This window comes from Prionailurus viverrinus, chromosome B2 (genome assembly GCF_022837055.1).
Source record: "Prionailurus viverrinus isolate Anna chromosome B2, UM_Priviv_1.0, whole genome shotgun sequence".
In the NCBI taxonomy this organism is placed as follows: Eukaryota; Metazoa; Chordata; class Mammalia; order Carnivora; family Felidae; genus Prionailurus; species Prionailurus viverrinus.
In genome coordinates, this window is record NC_062565.1 from 136,714,105 (window position 1) to 136,734,052 (window position 19,948).

General features: G+C 45.3%; 1 protein-coding gene across 2 annotated transcripts in view; it reads left to right on the forward strand.

Moving 5' to 3' along the window:
- Nucleotides 1-2,661: 2,661 nt before the first annotated feature.
- Nucleotides 2,662-19,948, forward strand: part of AKAP12 (A-kinase anchoring protein 12) — a 104,348-nt gene continuing 87,061 nt past the window's right edge. For both annotated transcript variants that reach the window (XR_007152304.1, XM_047859578.1), the window contains exon 1: nt 2,662-2,978. Coding sequence is in view for 1 of the 2 variants with exons in the window: in XM_047859578.1 (XP_047715534.1) it covers nt 2,817-2,978 (162 nt within the window). In the remaining variant the exon portion in view is untranslated. The remainder of the gene's footprint in view (nt 2,979-19,948) is intronic.

Genomic DNA, 19,948 nt, shown 5'->3' on the forward strand with positions numbered 1-19,948 from the left:
TTTGAATGTTTATTTTTGAGAGAGACAGAGACAGAGACAGAGTGTGAGCAGGGGAGGGGCGGAGAGCGAGGGACACAGAGTCCAAAGCAGGCTCCAGGCTCTGAGCTGTCAGCACAGAGTCTGAGGTGGGGCTTGAACTCATGAACCAGGAGATCACGACCCGAGCCGAAGTCAGATGCTTAACTGGCTGAGCCACCTAGGTGCCCCTGAATGTTGGTTTTTTTGTTGTTTATTTATTTTTGGGAGAGCGCAAGCGGGGCAGGAGTAGAGAGAGGAGGACGGAGGATCTGAAGAGGGTTCTGAGCTGACAGGCTGACATCAGCGAGCCCATGCGGGGCTTGAGCTCACAAACTGTGAGATCATGACCTGAGCTGAAGTTGGATGCTCAACCAACTGAGCCACCCAGGTACCCCTATTCTACTCAACATTCTAAATAACATATTCAGAAAGTTGGGACATGTCATTGCTAGGAATAATAAATAGCATAACTACTCTTCTTAACAAAAATAAGTCCATGGAGAGTAACCCCCCAGTTTACAAGCAGGGATGGAAAAGTTGAGAAACCAAAGGTGCTTGTGTGAATTTACAAAAGAGCCTGTTATTCTTAATACCTCCTTATCAGGGAGCTGTTTCAGGCAGATTAGGGAATACTAGAATGTGCGTATTTCTTAAAATAAGATTTTACTTAAAAAAAAAAAAAATCAGACTGTGAGCGTGTTCGTGGCCTGGAAAATAAACCTAAAGCAAGCATTTGCTAAACTAAGCAGACACTGGCCATGTCTTTCTCAGTATGTGGGTTTGTATACTGTTGGTTTGAAATCTTTGGCCTTGCAATCTTTATCTGAAAATTTAAAAGCCGGGAGATGTGAAAAGCTTTGTTAAGAAGTTCCCAAGAATGGAGTAAGTATAATCTCACAGAATGGGACATTTTGATAGTGTTTGCACTACTTACTGATACATTCTTTTTACGCGCTGACGTTAGTCCTTCTCAGATAGGCTTTAACAGCATTTTTAGCCCTTAACATCTTAGGTGAGGCCTAACTGCCACTTTTCACAAGTAACCCTGAGAGGAGAGAACACTTTCTACAGAAGGAGAGTGAAGTGTGGTACATAGGTTCGGTGTGGGAAGAGGCCTTGCTCTTGTGTCTGCCTGAAATGCCGAGCACCTCATTTAATTGCCCTGGGCCCACTTTTCCCCCACGCCATTGGTAAGATGAGAAAAATAGCACCTACCTCCTAGAGTTGTTGTAAGCATTAGATATGATTAGATATGCAAAGTGCTTTGAATGGTGCCTGGCACATAGTGAGTACTGCAATGTTTTCTAAGTGGTAAACATTTAAGTTGAAATGGTTGGAATGCTTAAAAATTCTGAAAACCCCACCATGTTGCAAATATATTGCTTCTTGCGGGATATATTCCAGAGAAAGTGGCCTTTAGGTACTTCTTCAACTAAAGACGATAAATTGAGAAAAATTTTATGCCGGATAATCGTGTGCCATCATACTGCACCCCACAGTTAATTAGGCCCAAAATATTCTACTGCTGAGCTAACCGCTTGCATCAATTCTCCACTAACTCGTACAAAATCTGGGTATAGGATATTCATCTGGTATCTCGTGTTGACAACCCGAGTGTCTTCATTCCTCCAACTATTTGTGAAAACTAAGGCACTTAGTTGCCAGGTAAAACTGGCCCCATCACCTTCATGCTTATGTGCCAAATAATCCAGCTAAAGATTCGATTTCGTTCAAATATGGCTTGGCTGCCTGCTACCTTCATATAACAAGCATTAGATCCAAGAGTATGACGGATAAGAATGCAAGCCACTTAGGCTGATCTTATTTAAAGCCTCTACCTATGGAGAGCTACCAACGGCAAGGGAACAGATCTACGTCGTCATGTCTCCGCATGGCGCGAGGGACAAGTGGCCTGTACCTCCAGCATCACGCCCTCAAAGAGAGGACAGGCTCATTTCCCGTCACCGTCTCCCTTTCCCGAATTCCCCAGGGAAGGAGGGCAGCCCGCGTTGCTGATGGCATCGCCTGACATCACTGGTTCCGGATGATAGGCGAGCGTGGGGCCGCCTGGCCCACCTCATCCGTGGCCTGACTGCATTAACCTCTCGGTTCCCAGCTCGGGCCACGTGAGGTGTCCTAATATGGTCAGACTCCGGAGAAGGCGAGGAGCGCTTGCCTTTCTCCTGCTACCGGGGAGGAGGCAGAACTAACGCTGGGGGGATAACGCTGTCTGCAGGAAAGCTACTGGGGACCGGGGTTCGCTTCTGGGCGAATGGAAAGTGGGCTGCAGCAGCAGCTCTGGTTCTCAATCACTTAATAAACCTCAGTAAACCCAATCGCCCCGGGGGGCTTTCTGCCCTCCCCTCCCCTCCTGCAACCGTGGGTCTTCCTCCCGTCCCCACTGAGCAATGGGAAGCGCCCAGGGGTCGGGGTGGGCTGCCCGCCTGGACCTGGGCTCGAGGCTCGGGCTGCGCCTCGGGTCCTACAGCCTGGGGGGAGATGCTGCTGCAAGGCGTGTCTGGGGCTGTGCTCATGTGATGAAGCGAGGGAAAAACAAGGGGGAGGAGGAGGAGGAGGAGGCAAAGAGGTGGCTTTTTTTTTTTTTTTTTTTCTTTTAAGGAGTTTGCCGCGAGCGCGTCTCGTTCATTCGCAGTCTGGGCGCGTTCGGAGGAAGACGGCGGGAGAGGAAGGCGTTCTTGGGACCTCGCGGGCTCACGGCTTCTCGCTCTTCTCCGCGTCGCTGCGATCTGGGGAAGGTGTAACCGGGCAGCCAGGCGCGGGAGAACCGCAGGAGAGCCATGGGTGCCGGGAGCTCCACGGAGCAGCGGAGCCCGGAGCAGCCGGAGGCGGGGAGCGCGACGCCGGCCGAGCCCGAGCCCAGCGCCGGCGGCCTTGCGGCGGAGGAGGCACCCGGCGCGCAGGGGGATCCGGCCATCGCCGCCGCCGACCCCGCCACCAAGGTACGGGCGCGCCGGGCCACCTGCCCGGGGGTGGGGGGTGGAGGGTGGTCCCTCTGATTTCCGCCTGCGAGAACTTCCCGGCCCGTCCAGCCCATTTGCAAACTCGGGAGCACGCACCCCTCTTTCTAGCTTTCCGGGGTCTCTTGCGCCGGGGGTGGGACCAGAGCAGCAGCGAGCGCGGCGGGCTTGCATCTTTGTCGTGGGTCCCCGGAGGAGGCGACTGCGCCTTCCGCAGTAATAAAATCCGCCCCCCGCCCCTCGCTAACCGAGCCTTTCTCCGCACTCTTCCGGTGGGAGAGACCCAGCCCGAGACGCACGAGCTGCGTGGGGGAGTCCAGGGGGGAGGGGGAAGTGACCTATCGACCGAGGGTCCTGGGCCCCCCGCCCCTCTTTCTCCCGGATGTGGAAAGTCAACTGTTGTCGGGCCGGGACCCGTGTCGCAGCCGGGCGGACCAGCCACCCGTGGGTTCCCCGCCGCGTATGGTCCTTGGCACCAGCTGTGCCTGGAGCGGCCCGGGTTTGGTACCCAGTCTTGCTGCCGCAGCGCTCGCGCAGACACCGCCTTCCTGATGCAGAGAAAGCCTGGGGTGTAGCTCGCTCCGAGCCAAAGAAAACCTGGGTAGACGCTGCACTTCCAAAACGAATGACAGGTTTCGCAGACAGGGCAGCGTCGTCCTTTTCGCCCAGTTCATTGCCCGTGGACTCAATTGGATAAACAAATACTGGGGGAGAAGTGAGAACTTCTCAAAGGATGCGGTCAGAGGCGTAAGCGAGCATTCATTCCTTGCACTCATGTCTGTGAAGGCAGTGCTGAACCTCCTGGAAATTTTGTATTTTATAGCCTTAAGTCACGAAGGCTGAAATATTTACTCTTGGCGGCTACAGCCGCCAGTACGTTGGCTTGTTCGGGTAGTTGTATTTTGTTTTTATTACATAATCTATTTTCCAGCAAATGCGTTCATTAGCAAGGCGGCACCTAACCTGTCCTGTGATATCTTCTGGAAAGATGGTGGATAATCGTATTTAATACTAAAAAAAAAAAAAAAAAAAAAAAAAAAAAAAGGACATACTATGTGTTGTATCTGAGGATATAGGATATGAGGACCTTTAAGAGTTATCAGGAAGTGTAGATGTTTACAGTGTGAAAAACAACCTCCCGCCCTGAAATCTAGGTAAATTTCTCTCAACTGTGATGTCATCGTTGTGACCTCTTTAGCTGTCCTAGTCTAGTTTGGGCTGAGAGAGTGCTCTTAATTAGATTACCTCTAGCGTTTAACTTGTAACTACTTGTAAAACCCGTGGTCCCTAGAGCTGTAGGTGGTACCAAGTACCAATTGCCTGGAATATCGAATTTTCTAAGAGGTGCCTAAGCTTTAGGCTTGAGTCAGGTACTATCCTATTGAGATCTGACTCTCATTTTAATACTCACCGTACGTCACCTTTTGATGCCGACTACTGCCAAAATGGCCTCATGAGCAGTATTTAGAGTCCCGTAATGAAAGTAGTTTTAAGCTGTAATTACTAAAAGCTTGCAATTGGGGACGTTTTTCCCCTCGGTTTTTACTGCTTCAGGTTATCTTAACAGTTCATGCTGAAATAGGATACCTAATCTGTTAAATAAATCTGGTAAACTTGAATTCGTTCATTTAAGAACTATTCCTTTGGCTCTCTTTTTGTCCTTCCGTAATCCTATCCACCCTCTTTCCTAGTCACCACCGTCTTGAAGCAGCCAAGCCACCTCCTTTAAAAAAAATTACTTAAATAACATCTAGAATATCATTGAACTCTTTGGCATCCTGCCCAGTTATCAATTTGGAGACAAATCAATACACTTACATGTCTCCTTGGAAAATGGTGTCGTTTTTCATTTCAGCTAGCAAAATTTATTACTCAGGTTTTGAAAACCTGTCTTTTCGAAAGGACTCCCTAATTAAGAATGACTCAGCACAGAGCTCTTGCCTCCCCTCTTTGCCCTGTTAAACCCTAGTTGCTGACCTTCGAGTAATCCTGTGTGCCATGCCAGGCTCCTGTAGCACCCTTCTTCCAGCAGTTTCCACATTTGTAGGTTTAGTGACTTGACTAAGTGTTCTCCTGGCTGTTGTAAATGCTCCACGGGACAGGGACCGTATGTGTGTTTTTGCTCAAGTGTCCCCCCCCCATGTGTGACATGCTGCCTGGCGTGTAGGATGTACTGGCTCCCTGGTTTTGATTGGATGCTACTTTTTCTACAATTTAACCTTGGACCATCTCATTGTCGTGATCTGCCTCTTGTATCAGTGACTAAACCACAGGTTGTTCACAGACCAAGTGACTGTTTTGGCAAAAACTCTTTGGGGTCTTTGGTTTCTATTTCTCTAGAAATAAAGTGACTTGTTCGCATTGCAATTTCAAATTGTCTTTAATTGCAAATGCACAAAATATTGTGAATGCAAGGGGCTCAAGTGAGACCACTTCCTAGGTTGAATTAGTTATGAATACATCTTGAGCTTTCTTGATTGCGTGTGTGGACATTTGGGGGTTTAGACTAATACAACCCCCCCCCCTTCCCTGTTAGGATGCTGATCACAAATTAAAGGCTATTTACAGATTTTTTTTTTTTCCATCTCAGTGATGTTTATATGACATGCATGCTGCCTATTTAGCAGTCCAGTTTACTTTCTCTTTTTTTGTGGTTAATTTTAGTCATCAGCCATTTACTGAGTAAGTACTTCTTAGAAGACATTACACTAATTGAATATCACTCCTAACAGGTCAAATGGAGTGTTAAAACTTGATTACTCAACCCTAACATTTAGGTGCACTGAAGCACAAGTCCTGGGTTTATCTGGTATATTTCAATAAAATGGAATCTTTTCAATCTTTTACAATCTTATATATGTAAATTCTGGGGGGAATTGGCTTGATCAATTATTTATCAGTTTTAATTTTGAGACTTGCCCATTTTGGCCACTGCAGGGGCAGGAATTTCAGACTACCCCAATGCAGTTAGTAAATGAAGCCTCATATTCCTCAATCACCTATTTTTATTTTTTTTTTAAAGATTTTTTTAAAAGTTTGTTTATTTTGAGAAAGAGCAAGCAGGGGAGGAGTAGAGAGAGGGAGAGAGAAATAATTCTAAGCAGGCTCCGCACTGTCAGTGCAGAGCCTGATGCAGGGCTTGAACTCGTGAACTGTGAGATCATGACCTGAGCCGGAGAGATCAAGAGTCGCTTAACCGACGGAGCCACCCAGCAGCCCCAATCATCTGTTTTTATTTTTATTTTATTTTTTTAATATGGGAGGGCTTTAAGTGGAAGGATCTGTTCACAATTTTTTTTTTTTAAGTTTATTTTTGAGAGAGAACGCTTGTGCTTGTGTGTGAATGTGGGAGGGGCAGAGAGAGGGAGAGAGAGAATCCCCAGGAGGGCTCTGCACTGTCCATGCAAAGCCCAGGTGGGGTTCGGACTCAAAAAAGGTGAGATCATGACCTATGCTGAAGTCGGGCGCTTAACTGACTGAGCCACCCAGGCGCCCCAATCATCTGCTTTTTAAAAGTTTGTCTTTGAAAGAGTATTTTTTTATTCAGATGTTAATGTAGACATGACATTTACTTAAAGTTTCTGGGAAATCTTGAATTTTTTTTGAGCAGCAGGCAAAAATTTATTAGAGTATAAGATCAGAAAGGAAAAATAGTAGGAAAGCTCTCTTTACAGAGAGGGGACGTTCGAAAGTGAATGCCTCTAAATCTTGATTTCTTGAGCCAGGCGAAGTTTGGACAATCATAATTCTCCGGATTATCCTTCTTGTATTTCCTGCTCAAGCAATGACTTCAGAGCTGGAAACGGAGCAGTGGTCAGTTGCAACGGTGAGGCCAGTGTCCCTGGCAGGTGGGGAGAGGAGACTCTTCACTCCTTCTGGTTGCTTTTCCATTTGGTTACAAGAGCTGTGAATCACCAGAACATAAAGATGTACTCAAGTAGAAGAATCCATTGTCTGATTGGTAGATTTAAGGATGTCTTTGCCCTCCGAGCATGAGGGCACACAATTGAGTTGGCCAGCTGCATTTCTTAATTCTTCCCAGCCTGAGGTAGGATGCTTTCTCCCACTTGCCTTCTGTTTACAAAATGGGAACTAAGGAAGAAAATGACCTTCCTGTGATGATGTCACCAGTTTTAAAATAAAAGGGCCAGAATTTAGAATGACTAGGAGAGAATTATGTGTTAACAGAGTGGTGGTTTGTGAATACAGGCTACCTGTGTGCCTATGGATTTCTCCCAGATTCCAAGAGGCACTACTTTTGAGTAGAGCACAGGAGATGTGGGTGTGAGGACAATCACTTAGGATAGGTAGCCTGTGGGGACCGCCATGCCAACCCTTCAATCCCTACTAGCCTTGTAGCCTAGTGGATGTGTGAGATCAGTGGAGATTTCCTCCTGAAATAGTTCCTTCTATGATGAACAGGCCTCAGACAGTGTATGCTTTTGAGTCCACTTTGGGTCAGCTAGCCTCTACCTCAGATCCCTTTAAAGCGAATAAGGGGGCGCCTGGGTGGCGCAGTCAGTTAAGCATCCGACTTTAGCCAGGTCACAATCTCGCGGTCCGTGAGTTCGAGCCCTGCGTCAGGCTCTGGGCTGATGGCTCGGAGCCTGGAGCCTGCTTCTGATTCTGTGTCTCCCTCTCTCTCTGCCCGTCCCCCGTTCATGCTCTGTCTCTCTCTGTCCCCAAAATAAATAAATGTTGAAAAAAAAAATTTAAAGCGAATAAGGATTATTCTCATTTGGTATTTTATAGGATAATTGATAAAACAAAATGTTATGCTTTATTTATTTTTAAAATTTTTTTTAATGCTTTATTTATTTTTGAGAGAGAGAGAGTATGAGCTGGGCAGGGGCAGAGAGAGAGGGAGACAGAATCCACAAAGCAGACTCCAGGCTCTCAGCTGTCAGCACAGAGCCTGACATGGGGCTCGAACCTGTGAAGCACGAGATCATGACCTGAGCCGAAGTCAGATACTCCACCAACTGAGCCACCCAGGCACCCGTAAAATGTTTTGCTTTAAAAAGGTATTATGAAGTGCTCGCTTCGGTAGCACATATACTAAAAAGGTATTAAGAAGTTGTTTCTTTTTCTCCATCAGCTTTAACTCACTGTTCTAGAATACCACTGAAAGGCAAACCAAGCTCAGTGGTGCACATCCTTGGCCTCTGTGATTCTGTATGCGACAGTCTATTCGGGAAGTAAGAAATTCAGATTTATAGCACTGAGAAAAATTTATCAGTCCTTTTATCTCATGAAAAAAACAAAGCTATAAAATATCCTTGAACCCAACACTTCATTGTCTTACACCTGAAAAAATTATAATTTAGAATGTTTTATTTTAAAATAATAAGAAATATGAAAAAAGCTGAGTTTGGAAGGGAGAAGCACTATATATTATAAATGTGCAAGCTTATTTAAGAGAAATCTTAAAGGGGCGCCTGGGTGGCGCAGCCGGTTAAGCGTCCGACTTCAGCCAGGTCATGATCTCTCGGTCCGTGAGTTCGAGCCCCGCGTCGGGCTCTGGGCTGATGGCTCGGAGCCTGGAGCCTGTTTCCCATTCTGTGTCTCCCTCTCTCTCTGCCCTTCCCCCGTTCATGCTCTGTCTCTCTCTGTCCCAAAAATAAATAAACGTTGAAAAAAAAAAAAAAATTAAAAAAAAAAAAAGAGAAATCTTAAAAATCTGTAATATTTATTTGACTTGTCTATTTAGATTTTGGGTTATTTTCTTGCTAATTAGCACTTTTTTAGAGACCCTAAGGGTAGGGTTTTGTATGGTCAGTGTTTTGTTTCCAACTCGAAAAAGGATTAGGGGAAGATGTTAATAATCTGTAATAATTTCAATTATCCATACATTCATATTACTTATGAATAATTGAGTTATTTAAAACTGGCTATAATCTGACATTCTTAAATCATAACATCTTCATAAGATCAAAAGTCCTTGTTTATTCTTATTGAAATGATTTTTATTTAAAATCATTGAATAATAGGATTTATGTTTAATTTTTTTAAGATTTTTTTTTTTTAAGTCACGTCTACACCCAACGTGGGGCCCGCACTCACAATCCGGAGATCAAGAGTCCCGCGTTCTCCCTGAGCTATCTGGGAGCCCCTAATGTTTATTTTTCTAAAAATGTTAATGGTTGAAAACTTGGATTTGTAGAGTTTGGTGAAAAGTAAGTCTCTTGTCACCTCCCAGCCACCAAGCATTCACTGTGGATAGTTTGAAACCAAAGTTGGTGGTTTCTTGCATGTTCTTTCAGAAGCTTTATGCATGTAGAGTATATAAATAAGAACAGGTCCATTATTTTTTAAGTAATCTCTACACAGTGTGGGGCTTGAGCGCAAGACCCTGAGATCAAGTCGTCTGTTCTTTTTTTTTTTTAACTTTTTAATGTCTTATTTTTCATTAAAAAATTTTTAAATGTTTGTTTTTGAGAGAGACAGCGTGAGCAGGGAGGGGCAGAGAGAGAGGGGGACACAGAATCCAAAGCAGTCTCCAGGCTCTGAGCTGTCAGCACAGAGCCTGACATGGGGCTCAAAATCATGGAGTGAGATCATGACCTGAGCCTAAGTTGGACAATTAACTGACTGAGCCATCCAGGCACCCCTCATGTTTATTTTTGAGAGAGAGAGACTGAGCACGAGTAAGGGAGGGATGGGGCGGGGGGGGGGACACACAGAATCCGAAGCACGCTCCAGGCTCTGAGCTGTTGGCACAGACCCCGGCACAGGGCCTGAACCCACAAACCATGAGATCATGACCTGAACCAAAATCAAGAGTCGGATGCTGAACTCATTGGACTGAGCCACCCAAGTGCCCCTTAACCCCCCACCCCCATTCTTATTTATGGCTACATAAATTTTCCCTTTATGGGTTGAAATGCAGTAAAAGTTTAACCAGTCCCCTGTGTTTACATTGACATTTTCCTAGTCTTTTGCTCTGTTAAGTTGCCACAGGGAATATCCTAGCTCTGATATCTTTGTATGTGTGCAAATGTGTCTCTAGGATAGATTTCTGGAGGTGGAATTGCTTGCTCAGAGCATTTATATGCATTTAAAATTTAGATAGCCCTTGCTAAATTTACCTTCCAGGGAGACACTCTGTATCCCCACTCTGAAGATCACGAGTTTTTGGATGATTTGCCTCAGTGCAGGGCAGATTTGCTAATATTTGCTACTCTGCACCCAAGTTGGCACTTGAGTTTCCTCGATGTGTTTTTAATTACGTATATCAGCCATATGCTTTTCCTCTCCATGCCACCCGATCACGAACCAGACTGGTTTCCAGAACATTAAAGGCTATGGCTTATTTTACTGTTAATTTTTAAAGACTCCCCCACCCCACCTCAAAGTTACTCAAAATAAGGAAAAGCAAGTTTAAGAGTAAAAAGTGGGGCGCCTGGGTGGCTCAGTCGGTTAAGTGTCCGACTTCGGCTCAGGTCATGATCTCGCGGTCCGTGAGTTGGAGCCCCGCGTCGGGCTCTGTGCTGACAGCTCCGAGCCTGGAGACTGCTTTGGATTCTGTGTCCCCCTCTCTCTCTGCCCCTCCCCCCCTCGAAAAAACGAATAAACGTTAAAAAAAAAAAAAAGTGGCCGAAGTACTGCTTGTGTTTACTCATTTTTCCCAAATTCGTAAACAGTCTTAATTTTATTTACTTGGACAGTGATCTACTTTAGCAATCGTAAAATTTCTCCCCTGGGAACAATCTAAAGTCATCTAGTTGCCAGAAATTTCTCCATACTTCTGATCCATGAAATGTTGGAACCTGGGACTGGGGGGCGGCAGAATTCCACTCCTGGGAAAACAATAGACTGAAGATCCCCGCCCCGGGCTCTGTTCTCATTCCTATCACAAGCTATAGCCTTCCTCTGTTAACTGGAATAAATGTGATTTCCCAGAAAAAAGATAGGTGCTCAAAGCACAGAAACTACAAGGTCTTTCCCAGACCATGTTAGATTTTTCTTAATACGCAGATTCATGAGAGTTGAAAGGTTTTTGTCTTCCAGGCAGCTTGTCTGTGATGTTTTTTAAAAAGCAGGGTGGGTGGGGCGCCTGGGTGGCTCAGTGGGTTAAGCGTCCGACTTCAGCTCAGGTCGTGATCTCGAGCCCCGCGTCAGGCTCTGAGCCTGGAGCCTGGTTAATATTCTGTTTCGCTCTCTCTCCTCCCCTCCCCTGCTCATGCTTTGTGTCTCTCTCAAAAAGAAATAAACATTAAAAAAAAAATTTTTTTTTTTTTTTTAAAGTAGGGTGGAGTATGGACAGCCTTGTGGTTTCATTCTGCCTAACTTTAATTCCGGTTTTAGTAAATGCCAACTTACTAAATGTCAAAGTGTTTGATTTGTAAATGAGACAAGCTAGAATTTAAGAAGGGGAGGATTATTGCCACTTATTGACTGATCTTCTGTTTGTTAATGTGCAGACATTGTGAACCGGGTTGCACAATTGAGTAACCTGGTAGCTTTCACATCCTAGACACATTGAAGCAGAATCCCGGGCAACTGAAAGGTCAGGTGATCAGCACCTTAATGCTCACCAGGTATTCTGATTTGCCTGCTGTGGCTGGCATTGCCTTAAGGAAGGAGGTACAGGCTATAGGGGCCCACAGAGGGCCAGGGAGAAGTGGTCCAGGCCAAGATGACAGCAGAGACTGACCGAGGTTAGAGCCCGTGTGGGTGGGAGGGAGCGTTTCAGATGATGTTGGAAGAGCCGGTATTCCGCCCCTCACATTTTCAGGAGAAAATAAAGGGAAATATTCCTCCTACATAATTCCGTCCTTGATTCTACTGCGTTGAGAAGAAGTGTGCTGCCAGCAGAGGCTTTTCTAAATGGAATGTTATCCTATTCAGGATAAATACATGTTGAATTCCATGCCATTATCCTTTCTGAGCAAGGAGGAGCCTCTTGTCAATGTTCATTTTCATTTCCACCCGGAGCCTCTTAAACCTCTTCCCTCATTTGTCAATTTTAAAACCTCTGCCGTGCCGGGTAAGTGGAAAGGAGCTGAGGGCTGAGTTTATGGTATTCAGCTGGTGCAGAAATCCTTGAAGAACTCTTAAAACCTAACCAAGTCGTTGATGATCAGAATAGGGTTCTGGCCTTGCTTGTCATGTGACTACTCAGTCTTGATTCCATAAACATGCCTTTACTCTCTGTTCTACTCCAGGCACGGTGCCAGGACGGGGGATGGAAAGAAAGAACCCCAAGAGCTCAGGACTAAGAAAGTCACAAGCTTTCCTTTCCACACACTTGCTAGAAATGAATTGTTCTATGTCTGGAGGGAGAGATCCAAATTTATTTGCCATACTGGTTACCTCTTGTTTCCAGGACTACTGATTAAATAGTCACTTCTGTTTAAAACTCGAGTTTCCCCACATATGCACAAATCTGTTGCTTACTGATTTCTTTTTTCTTAAAAGGAATTTCCTGCTGTGTTTATTCGTATTATAGTAACTTAAAAGCATTAAGGGAGTGGCTAAAAATGTAATCAGTTACAATAGCTAGCCTGTGGTTTACATCTTACATCTCAAGTGTTACCTGTAGAGGCCGCTTTTAGACAACAAACTTCAGCAGTGGAAACTTGATCGAGGCACAAGGGCCCACAGGGACCACCGGGCTGAATACAGACAGGCCCACCAGGCGACCCACCTCAAAATATCCATGGGCTCTAACTGACCAGTGGGGCTACTTACAAGCGGGCACAGTTACCAAAAAAGGGAAAATTCCACACATCCCCAAACCTCCTCACCTTCCTCCTTTAAATACAGCCATCACCCACTGCCTTGTTGCAGACCATCTCCCCTTTGCTCTCCTGCCCGCCGCTCCCCTGCAGTGTATTTAATAAACTTCCGACTTCGGCTCAGGCCACGATCGAGGTCTGTGAGTTCCAGCCCCACGTCGGGCTCTGTGCTGACCGTTCAGAGCCTGGAGCCTGCTTCGGATTCTGTGTTTCCCTCTCTCTCTGCCCCTCCCCACTCAAACTCCCTCTTTCTCACTCTCTCCCAAAAAGAAATAAACATTAAAATTTTTTTTTTTTTTTTTAAAAACAAACTCCTATCTCCTTTGTTATGCCTTGGTGAATCCTTCCACCTTCCCGTGCCACCGGCTTCCACCCATTGGTTGCCCACATTTGGGGGTCCCCATCGACACACCAGGGACACCACATTACCCTGGTCTGCCATGGCAATGGTGAGTTCATACGTACGTAAATATAAAAAAGTGGGAAGCAGACGTTACGTTCTAAGCTTAATTTTTCTTGGTGTGTAATAACTTGCATTAAAAATAGTCAAGTGTAGGGGTGCCTCGGTGGCTCAGTCGGTTGAGCGTCCAACTTTGGCTCAGGTCACGATCTCCCAGTCTGTGAGTTTGAGCCCCATGTCAGGCTCTGTGCTGACAGCTCGGAGCCTGGAGCCTGCTTTGGGTTCTGTGTCTCCCTCTCTGTCCTCCCTCACTCGCACTCTGTCTCTCTTTCACAAAAATAAACATTAAAAAAAGTAGGTGTTGGGGCGCCTGGGTGGCGCAGTCGGTTAGGCGTCCGACTTCAGCCAGGTCACGATCTCGTGGTCCGGGAGTTCGAGCCCCACGTCAGGCTCTGGGCTGATGGCTCGGAGCCTGGAGCCAGTTTCCGATTCTGTGTCTCCCTCTCTCTCTCTGCCCCTCCCCCGTTCATGCTCTGTCTCTCTCTGTCCCAAAAATAAATAAACGTTGAAAAAAAATTAAAAAAAAAAAAAAAAGTAGGTGTTCCATAACCACTTAGCAGGTGAGAGGAATTGGTCCAGATGCTTTGAGAAACAGAGAGATGAGAACACTCAGCTTTATCTGAGTACCTCATAGTCTGAGTGAGGGCAGAGGGTCCCTCTAGGAAACACTCCATAAAAACGGGTCAACTAAATTGGATAGAAAATAGAAGAATTGCCATTACTTGGTACGTGTCTTCTCAGTGAATTGTCAAGATAGCTGCCGTAGGGAGAAAACGTCTTGGAAAGTGTTGCAGGTGCATGAGGCCATGAGTTGGGAGGCCAGAGGGACCAGCAGATAAAGGAGCTGCATGCTTGTAAGGGGCAGATGGAAGCAGCAGGCTGCATAGAGCTTGTTGGGGATGCTGCACAGGCAGCCGAGAGCCAGGGAGGGCCGCTCGTGAAGAACGAACCGAAGATGCAGGTGCCACGTGAATGGGTGGATGGGAGGGTGGGGGGCGGGTGGGGAATGAGGCCAGAAAGGGTGTTGCCGGGAGGTGGTGCCAGATAACATTTGCACCATCTGGTGATGTAGCAGATACTCAGGACCCAGTGGGGATTGGGTGCAGGGCATAGGTTTGCATGCGGGCGGCCCACAGTACCCGAGCGGTCAAAACTTGGCCTGCAGAGTACCTGGGACAGGCAAGAACGTTCCCCTCATGGTGTAGGTTGCAGTTCATTGTCTATCGCTGTAAATGTACCGTGCCGAGCCGCGGTTTATGCCGCAGAGAGGATCTTCCGAAGGGAGAACATCACTTGGTAGTAACAACTTGGGACTTGTGAAAAAGAAGTTTGCAACAGACTTTATAGGCAATGACGGAGGACTCCCATGAGACCAATACCATTTCTGTAACAGCCATCCCTGTCAGAGCAGAGACCATGGCATTGGGTGCAATCCAGGATCACTGGGTGGTGCAGGTGGGGGGCCTAGAGGAAGGCCAAGTATAAGCAACTTAGGGTCGTGGCTGTGGACAAAGTGGAAACGAGTGACTATTAATAGAAATCTAGGTAGAACAGATGCCAGTGAGTTGAACAGCTATCGGACCCACTGCTGTATACAGCAGGGACTTTTACCCCAGCGCATCGGGTCCGCCTACAATGAAAGCCTCTGATGGTTGACTCACGTTCCTTCCACTTGTAGGCAAGGAATCTAGGTAACGTGGAATGTTTACTTTCAAAGAAGACCCTTTGTGATTTTTTCCGTCTCCACTGCCTGCCCTCTGTTTTGTTCAGGGGACGATTTATGGTTCGCCATTTTTCGTGTCTGAGCACATGATTTTATACTGAATTGAGCCATTACACACCGTGGGCTTGGTCTGCAGCAAGGATCAATTTTCTATCATCACTCCCTGATATTGACCATTTTAATTTAAAACCTGTTTTTTAAAGACATTTTTTAAGACATTGCACCCCTGATAGATTTCCTGACTCCATAAAATATATATTGTTGTGATGCATAAAATAGGATTATTGATGTCTCTAATGGCTTCTAATCTTTTTTTTTTTTTTTTTACATTTTCAGTGCTGGGTGATAATTTTTCACTAAGTTAGCAAACTGTAGAATGCGTCTTAAGAAACTTTGGTTTGAGGGGTGCCTGGGTGGCTCCAGTCAGTTAGGTGTCCGGCTTCAGCTCAGATCATGATCTCGCGGTTTGGGAGTTCGCGCCCCGCGTCGGGCTCTGTGCTGACATCTCAGCCTGGAGCCTGCTTGAATTCTGTGTCTCCCTCTCTTTCTCTCTCTCTGCCCCTCCCCTGCTTGTGCTCTGTCTCTCAAAAAGAAAGAAAGAGAGAGAGAAAGAAACAAACTTCGGTTTGAAGTTATCCTTCATTTGGATAACAGTTTTACTCCATACCCATAACAAATTGCAGGCTGTGCAAAGTTCAGCCTTAAATGTGGTCTATCTGCTTTGCATTTAAAGTCGATGTACACTGTAGTAATTGGAGGGCCGGGGTGGAGATAGGTTTGTTTGTCAACTATAGGAAATTGCTAAGAATCAGCCAGGCTCTCTATGATGAATTTTTCTTCATTATTTTAGAAATGACATGTTTAATATTCAGACATGAGCTTCCCTCTCTGTCTTTCTCTAGTTCTTATTTGAATTCCAGTTAACAGAGTGTCGTTAGTTTCAGGTGTATAATTCAGTGACTCGGCACTTAGACATGAATTTCGGACTCCTGTAGTGTTCATCTAAATATTTAAAGGGAAATTTTTGTTCTTGAGCTCTGTTTTCCATGAAGAAAGTTAGTGAAAACCAGTAGAAAATGTCACCACTAATGTTTACTAAATCAGTCTTGATTATTACCATCTTTTCTCCAATCCTGACAAAAGTCAGTGTGTAAAATTTAAAGAGAAAGTAGTTGACAGGACTGGGGACAGATCCCTAGTTGATCTGGTTTTGTAGCTGATAGTTTTTCTTTGTAAAACTTTCAAGAGTTTAAGTTAACTTTAAATGCAATTCGATGGCAGTTTTAGGTCTCTCAGTTACGATATAGAAAGCTGGTTTGCTTTGATTAAAACGGAGGTCGGTTATTCTTTTCACACTAATTAAAGACATACTAGATCTTTTGAACGCTCAGAAGGTTTTTGTCCTATATGCAGAGTCTGTGGTGACCAAAGAGGACGTACAGTGTTATCTAGAGAGCGAGATTTCAAGTCCCTTTTGGAACTGTGCCTGATAAACAGTCCTCCAGGAGAGGAAGGAATGCAAAGAATGCTTAAGTATTCAGGGAACTAGGTCATGGTTTAAAGTATTACATTTGTCAGAGAAAGTTTCTCAAGCCGTCCCTATGATCCTTGGCTCCTTGCTTCGTCCTTACCCAGTGTGCTTTAGTCTTCCGGCAAATTAAGTGCCTGGATTCACTTCTCAGCCTCTAGGAGGGCTGGTCTAGAAGTAGCAGACCACCTTGCAACACCAAAACAAAGGTAAGGCTCTAGGTTAGTGACTGGGAAGCCATAGATGTGATTAAGTGGGTTTTATTTATTTTTTTTCCTTAATTGCATGATCTCAGACTCAAAATTTTTATTTAAAGAGTATGTATGCAAGCGATAATAGGCTATGCATAGGTATATTTACAAAGAAAGGGAAAATCAGAGAGTTCCTTTTAAGTGAACAGGGGTTGGTGGGGGGAGGGTCTTTCTTTGCAGTGGGTGTTAAGCACCTCAGGGGACCAGCCCGGTTTCCTGCAACTACATATGGCCACAGTGCCCACAGTTTATTGTGGACTTAAGCTCATGGGAACCGTACTGTAGCTGAGTGTTGGACAAGGGGCACGGCCGTGACAGGTCCGGAGGCAAGAGGGAGCACGGACTGAGGTACCAGGAAGGGGGACACAGAGGATGCAATGCATGGAGTGTCCCCACAAAATTCATGTGCGGAAACCGGAACGCTCAGTGTGATGGTGTTAAGAGACGGGGCCTTGGGGAGGTGATGGGTCATGAAGGTGAGCCATCGTGATCGTGTTAGTTACCTCACAAGAAGAGGCAGGTGGGTGGCTTTCTCGCTCCCTGCCACGTGAGAATAGGATGAGGAGACAGCCCTCTCAGCGGGACCCAGATTGGCCCCCCACCTTCACCTTGGACTCCCTGCCTCCAGGACTGTGTGAGAAATACACGTTTGTTGTCTAAGCCCCGGTCGTTTGTCATAGCAGCCCGAGCCAAGATCGAGGAAATAGAATCTATGGTGAATTGTTGAAGAACGGAGAGCCTTCAGAGGGGGCAAGAACGTTGAAAAATAGTACAATAATAATAAAATTTGCAAAGTGATGAAATGGGGCCGCCTACTCTTCCTTAACTGCAGATCTTGGCCGCATCTTTAGTATGTTGGTAATTATTAATTACGCCTCTCCAAAAGGGGACACATAGTAGGCCTCTTTATGCAAACGCAGTTGAAAAAAGCTGGGCGAGAGAAGAGAGCGTAGCTGGAAGAGGGGTTGAGGAGGGCCCAGGGAGGCACTTGAGGCCCTGCTGCGGAGAACACTGAATTCTGGGTGCGGCGTCTGCATTTATTGTGATGGGTAGTGTGGAGCCAATAATTAGTTGGGATCTACGTCTGCATCTGTTAGCATGTAGACGGGGACCGCAAATTTAACAGTTATTCCTAATCTGAGACTGAGACAATAATTCTAACGTATTAGGGAAATGTGTTCTTTTTTGGTGGGGGGCACAGGAAGGATGGGTTTTCGTTTCATTCATGTAAAAATGATGGTATTTTTTTATATATTAAAAAAAAATTCTTTTTAAACATTTATCTTTGAGACACAGAGCATGAGTGGGGGAGGGGCAGAGAGAGGAGGCGACACAAAATCCGAAAGAGGCTCCAGCGGCTCTGAGCGGTCAGCGCAGAGCCCGAGGCAGGGCTTGAACCCCTCAACCGTGAGATCATGACTTGAGCCAAAGTCGGACGCTCAACTAACTGACTGAGCCACCCAGATGCCCCCCTGAGCCACCCAGATGCCCCTTATGTATCTGATTTTTAAATGAGCCACATGTAGAGAAATTCCTCCTCTCTGGTTAAACTGGGAAAATGGGGGCTATGTCCCAGCTTTTAAATGTGTGTTATTTGGGAAATGCCTCAGATCAGCCTGAGATGAAATATTTCATATTTTCCTATCCTTAGTAAGTGATGTCTAGACTTGCTAATGGTGGGGGGGAGGGCCAAGAAAGAAGTAGAAAATTGAGGTAACAGTAAGGATCATTAAAATTTGGGGGGCTGACAAATGTCCATCGACGGATGAATGGATAAACAAGATGTGGTATGTATACACACACACACACACACACACACACACACACACACACATATACGTACACACATATGTATACGTATATACATATGTGTACACATATATGTACACGTATACATATATGTATACGTATATACATACATAGGTAATGTATGTACCTATGTATGTATATGTATGTACATATATATGTACGTATATATATGTATGTATGTATATAGTGGAGTATTACTCGGCAATCAAAAAATGAAATCTTGCCATTTGCAACTACATGGATGGAACTAGAGGGTATTATGCTAAGCGAAATTCGAGAAAGACAAACATCATATGACTTCACTCGTGAGGAATTTGGGAAACAAAACAGATGAACATGAAGGGAAGCAAAAATAATATAAGAACAGGGAGGGGGACAAAACATGAAAGACTCTTAAATATAGAGAGCAAACAGAGGGTTGCCGGAGGGGTTGTGGGAGGGGGCATGGGTCAAATGGGTAAGGAGCAGTAAGGAATCTACTCCTAAAATCATTGTTGCACTAGATGCTAACTAACTTGGATGTAAATTAAAAAATAAATTTTCAAAAAATTTTTTAAAAATTGGGGCTGAGGACAGTTTGGATGAATTTCATTGTTGAGGTAATCCAGATAATTGCATCAGATTGAGATTATTTTCAGTCTGCAGTGAGTCTAATAATAACTATTTATAGACTCCATTTCTATGGCACTTAATTGCACGTAGAGCTAAATATCCTAACGCAAGCCACGTTATGCCTTCAAACTTTGCCTTAACCATATTTTCTGGAGCCAAAGACAGTTGGACTAGTGTGAAGTTAAATGCTGTAAATTGTGTTCCTCAAACCCTTTCCAGCTCCTGCAGCGAGTACTGGTTGTATTGTAGCTGTATGTGAACCTGAACGGAGATCAGGGGAAGGTCCAAATAGAGCCTTTTTGAATGGAATTGCAAATTCTTCTGGCGAATAAGAGTAAAGAGAAATGTCATCTGCTTGTTGCTTTTTATGGTCATGAAGAAGGAAAAATCCTCAAAGTTTATGATTCCTTTACTATGAGCCAATCAACTGGCTTATATGGGCTTCGGATAAAAAGTTGAGAAAGACACTGATTTATTTTTTCTTGAGTCTGATGAAAGCAAATAAAGCAAATAACTGTATTTGGGATTGTAACTGAGCAAAATTTTTAAGATAGCTGCTGCTTTTAAAATCTAAGAGTCAGGGTGCCTGGGTGGTTCAGTCGGTTGGGCATCAGACTCTTGATGGACTCAGACTCAGTCAGCTCTGATGGATCAGACTCAGGTCGTGATCCCCTGGTTCACGAGATCGAGCCCTGCGTGGGGCTCTGTGCTGACAGCACGGAGCCTGCTTGGGATTCTCCTGTGCTCCGTGTCTCTCTCTCTCTCAGAAATAAACATTAACAAAAATTTAGGGGCGCCTGGGTGGCTCAGTCGCTTAAGCGTCTGACTT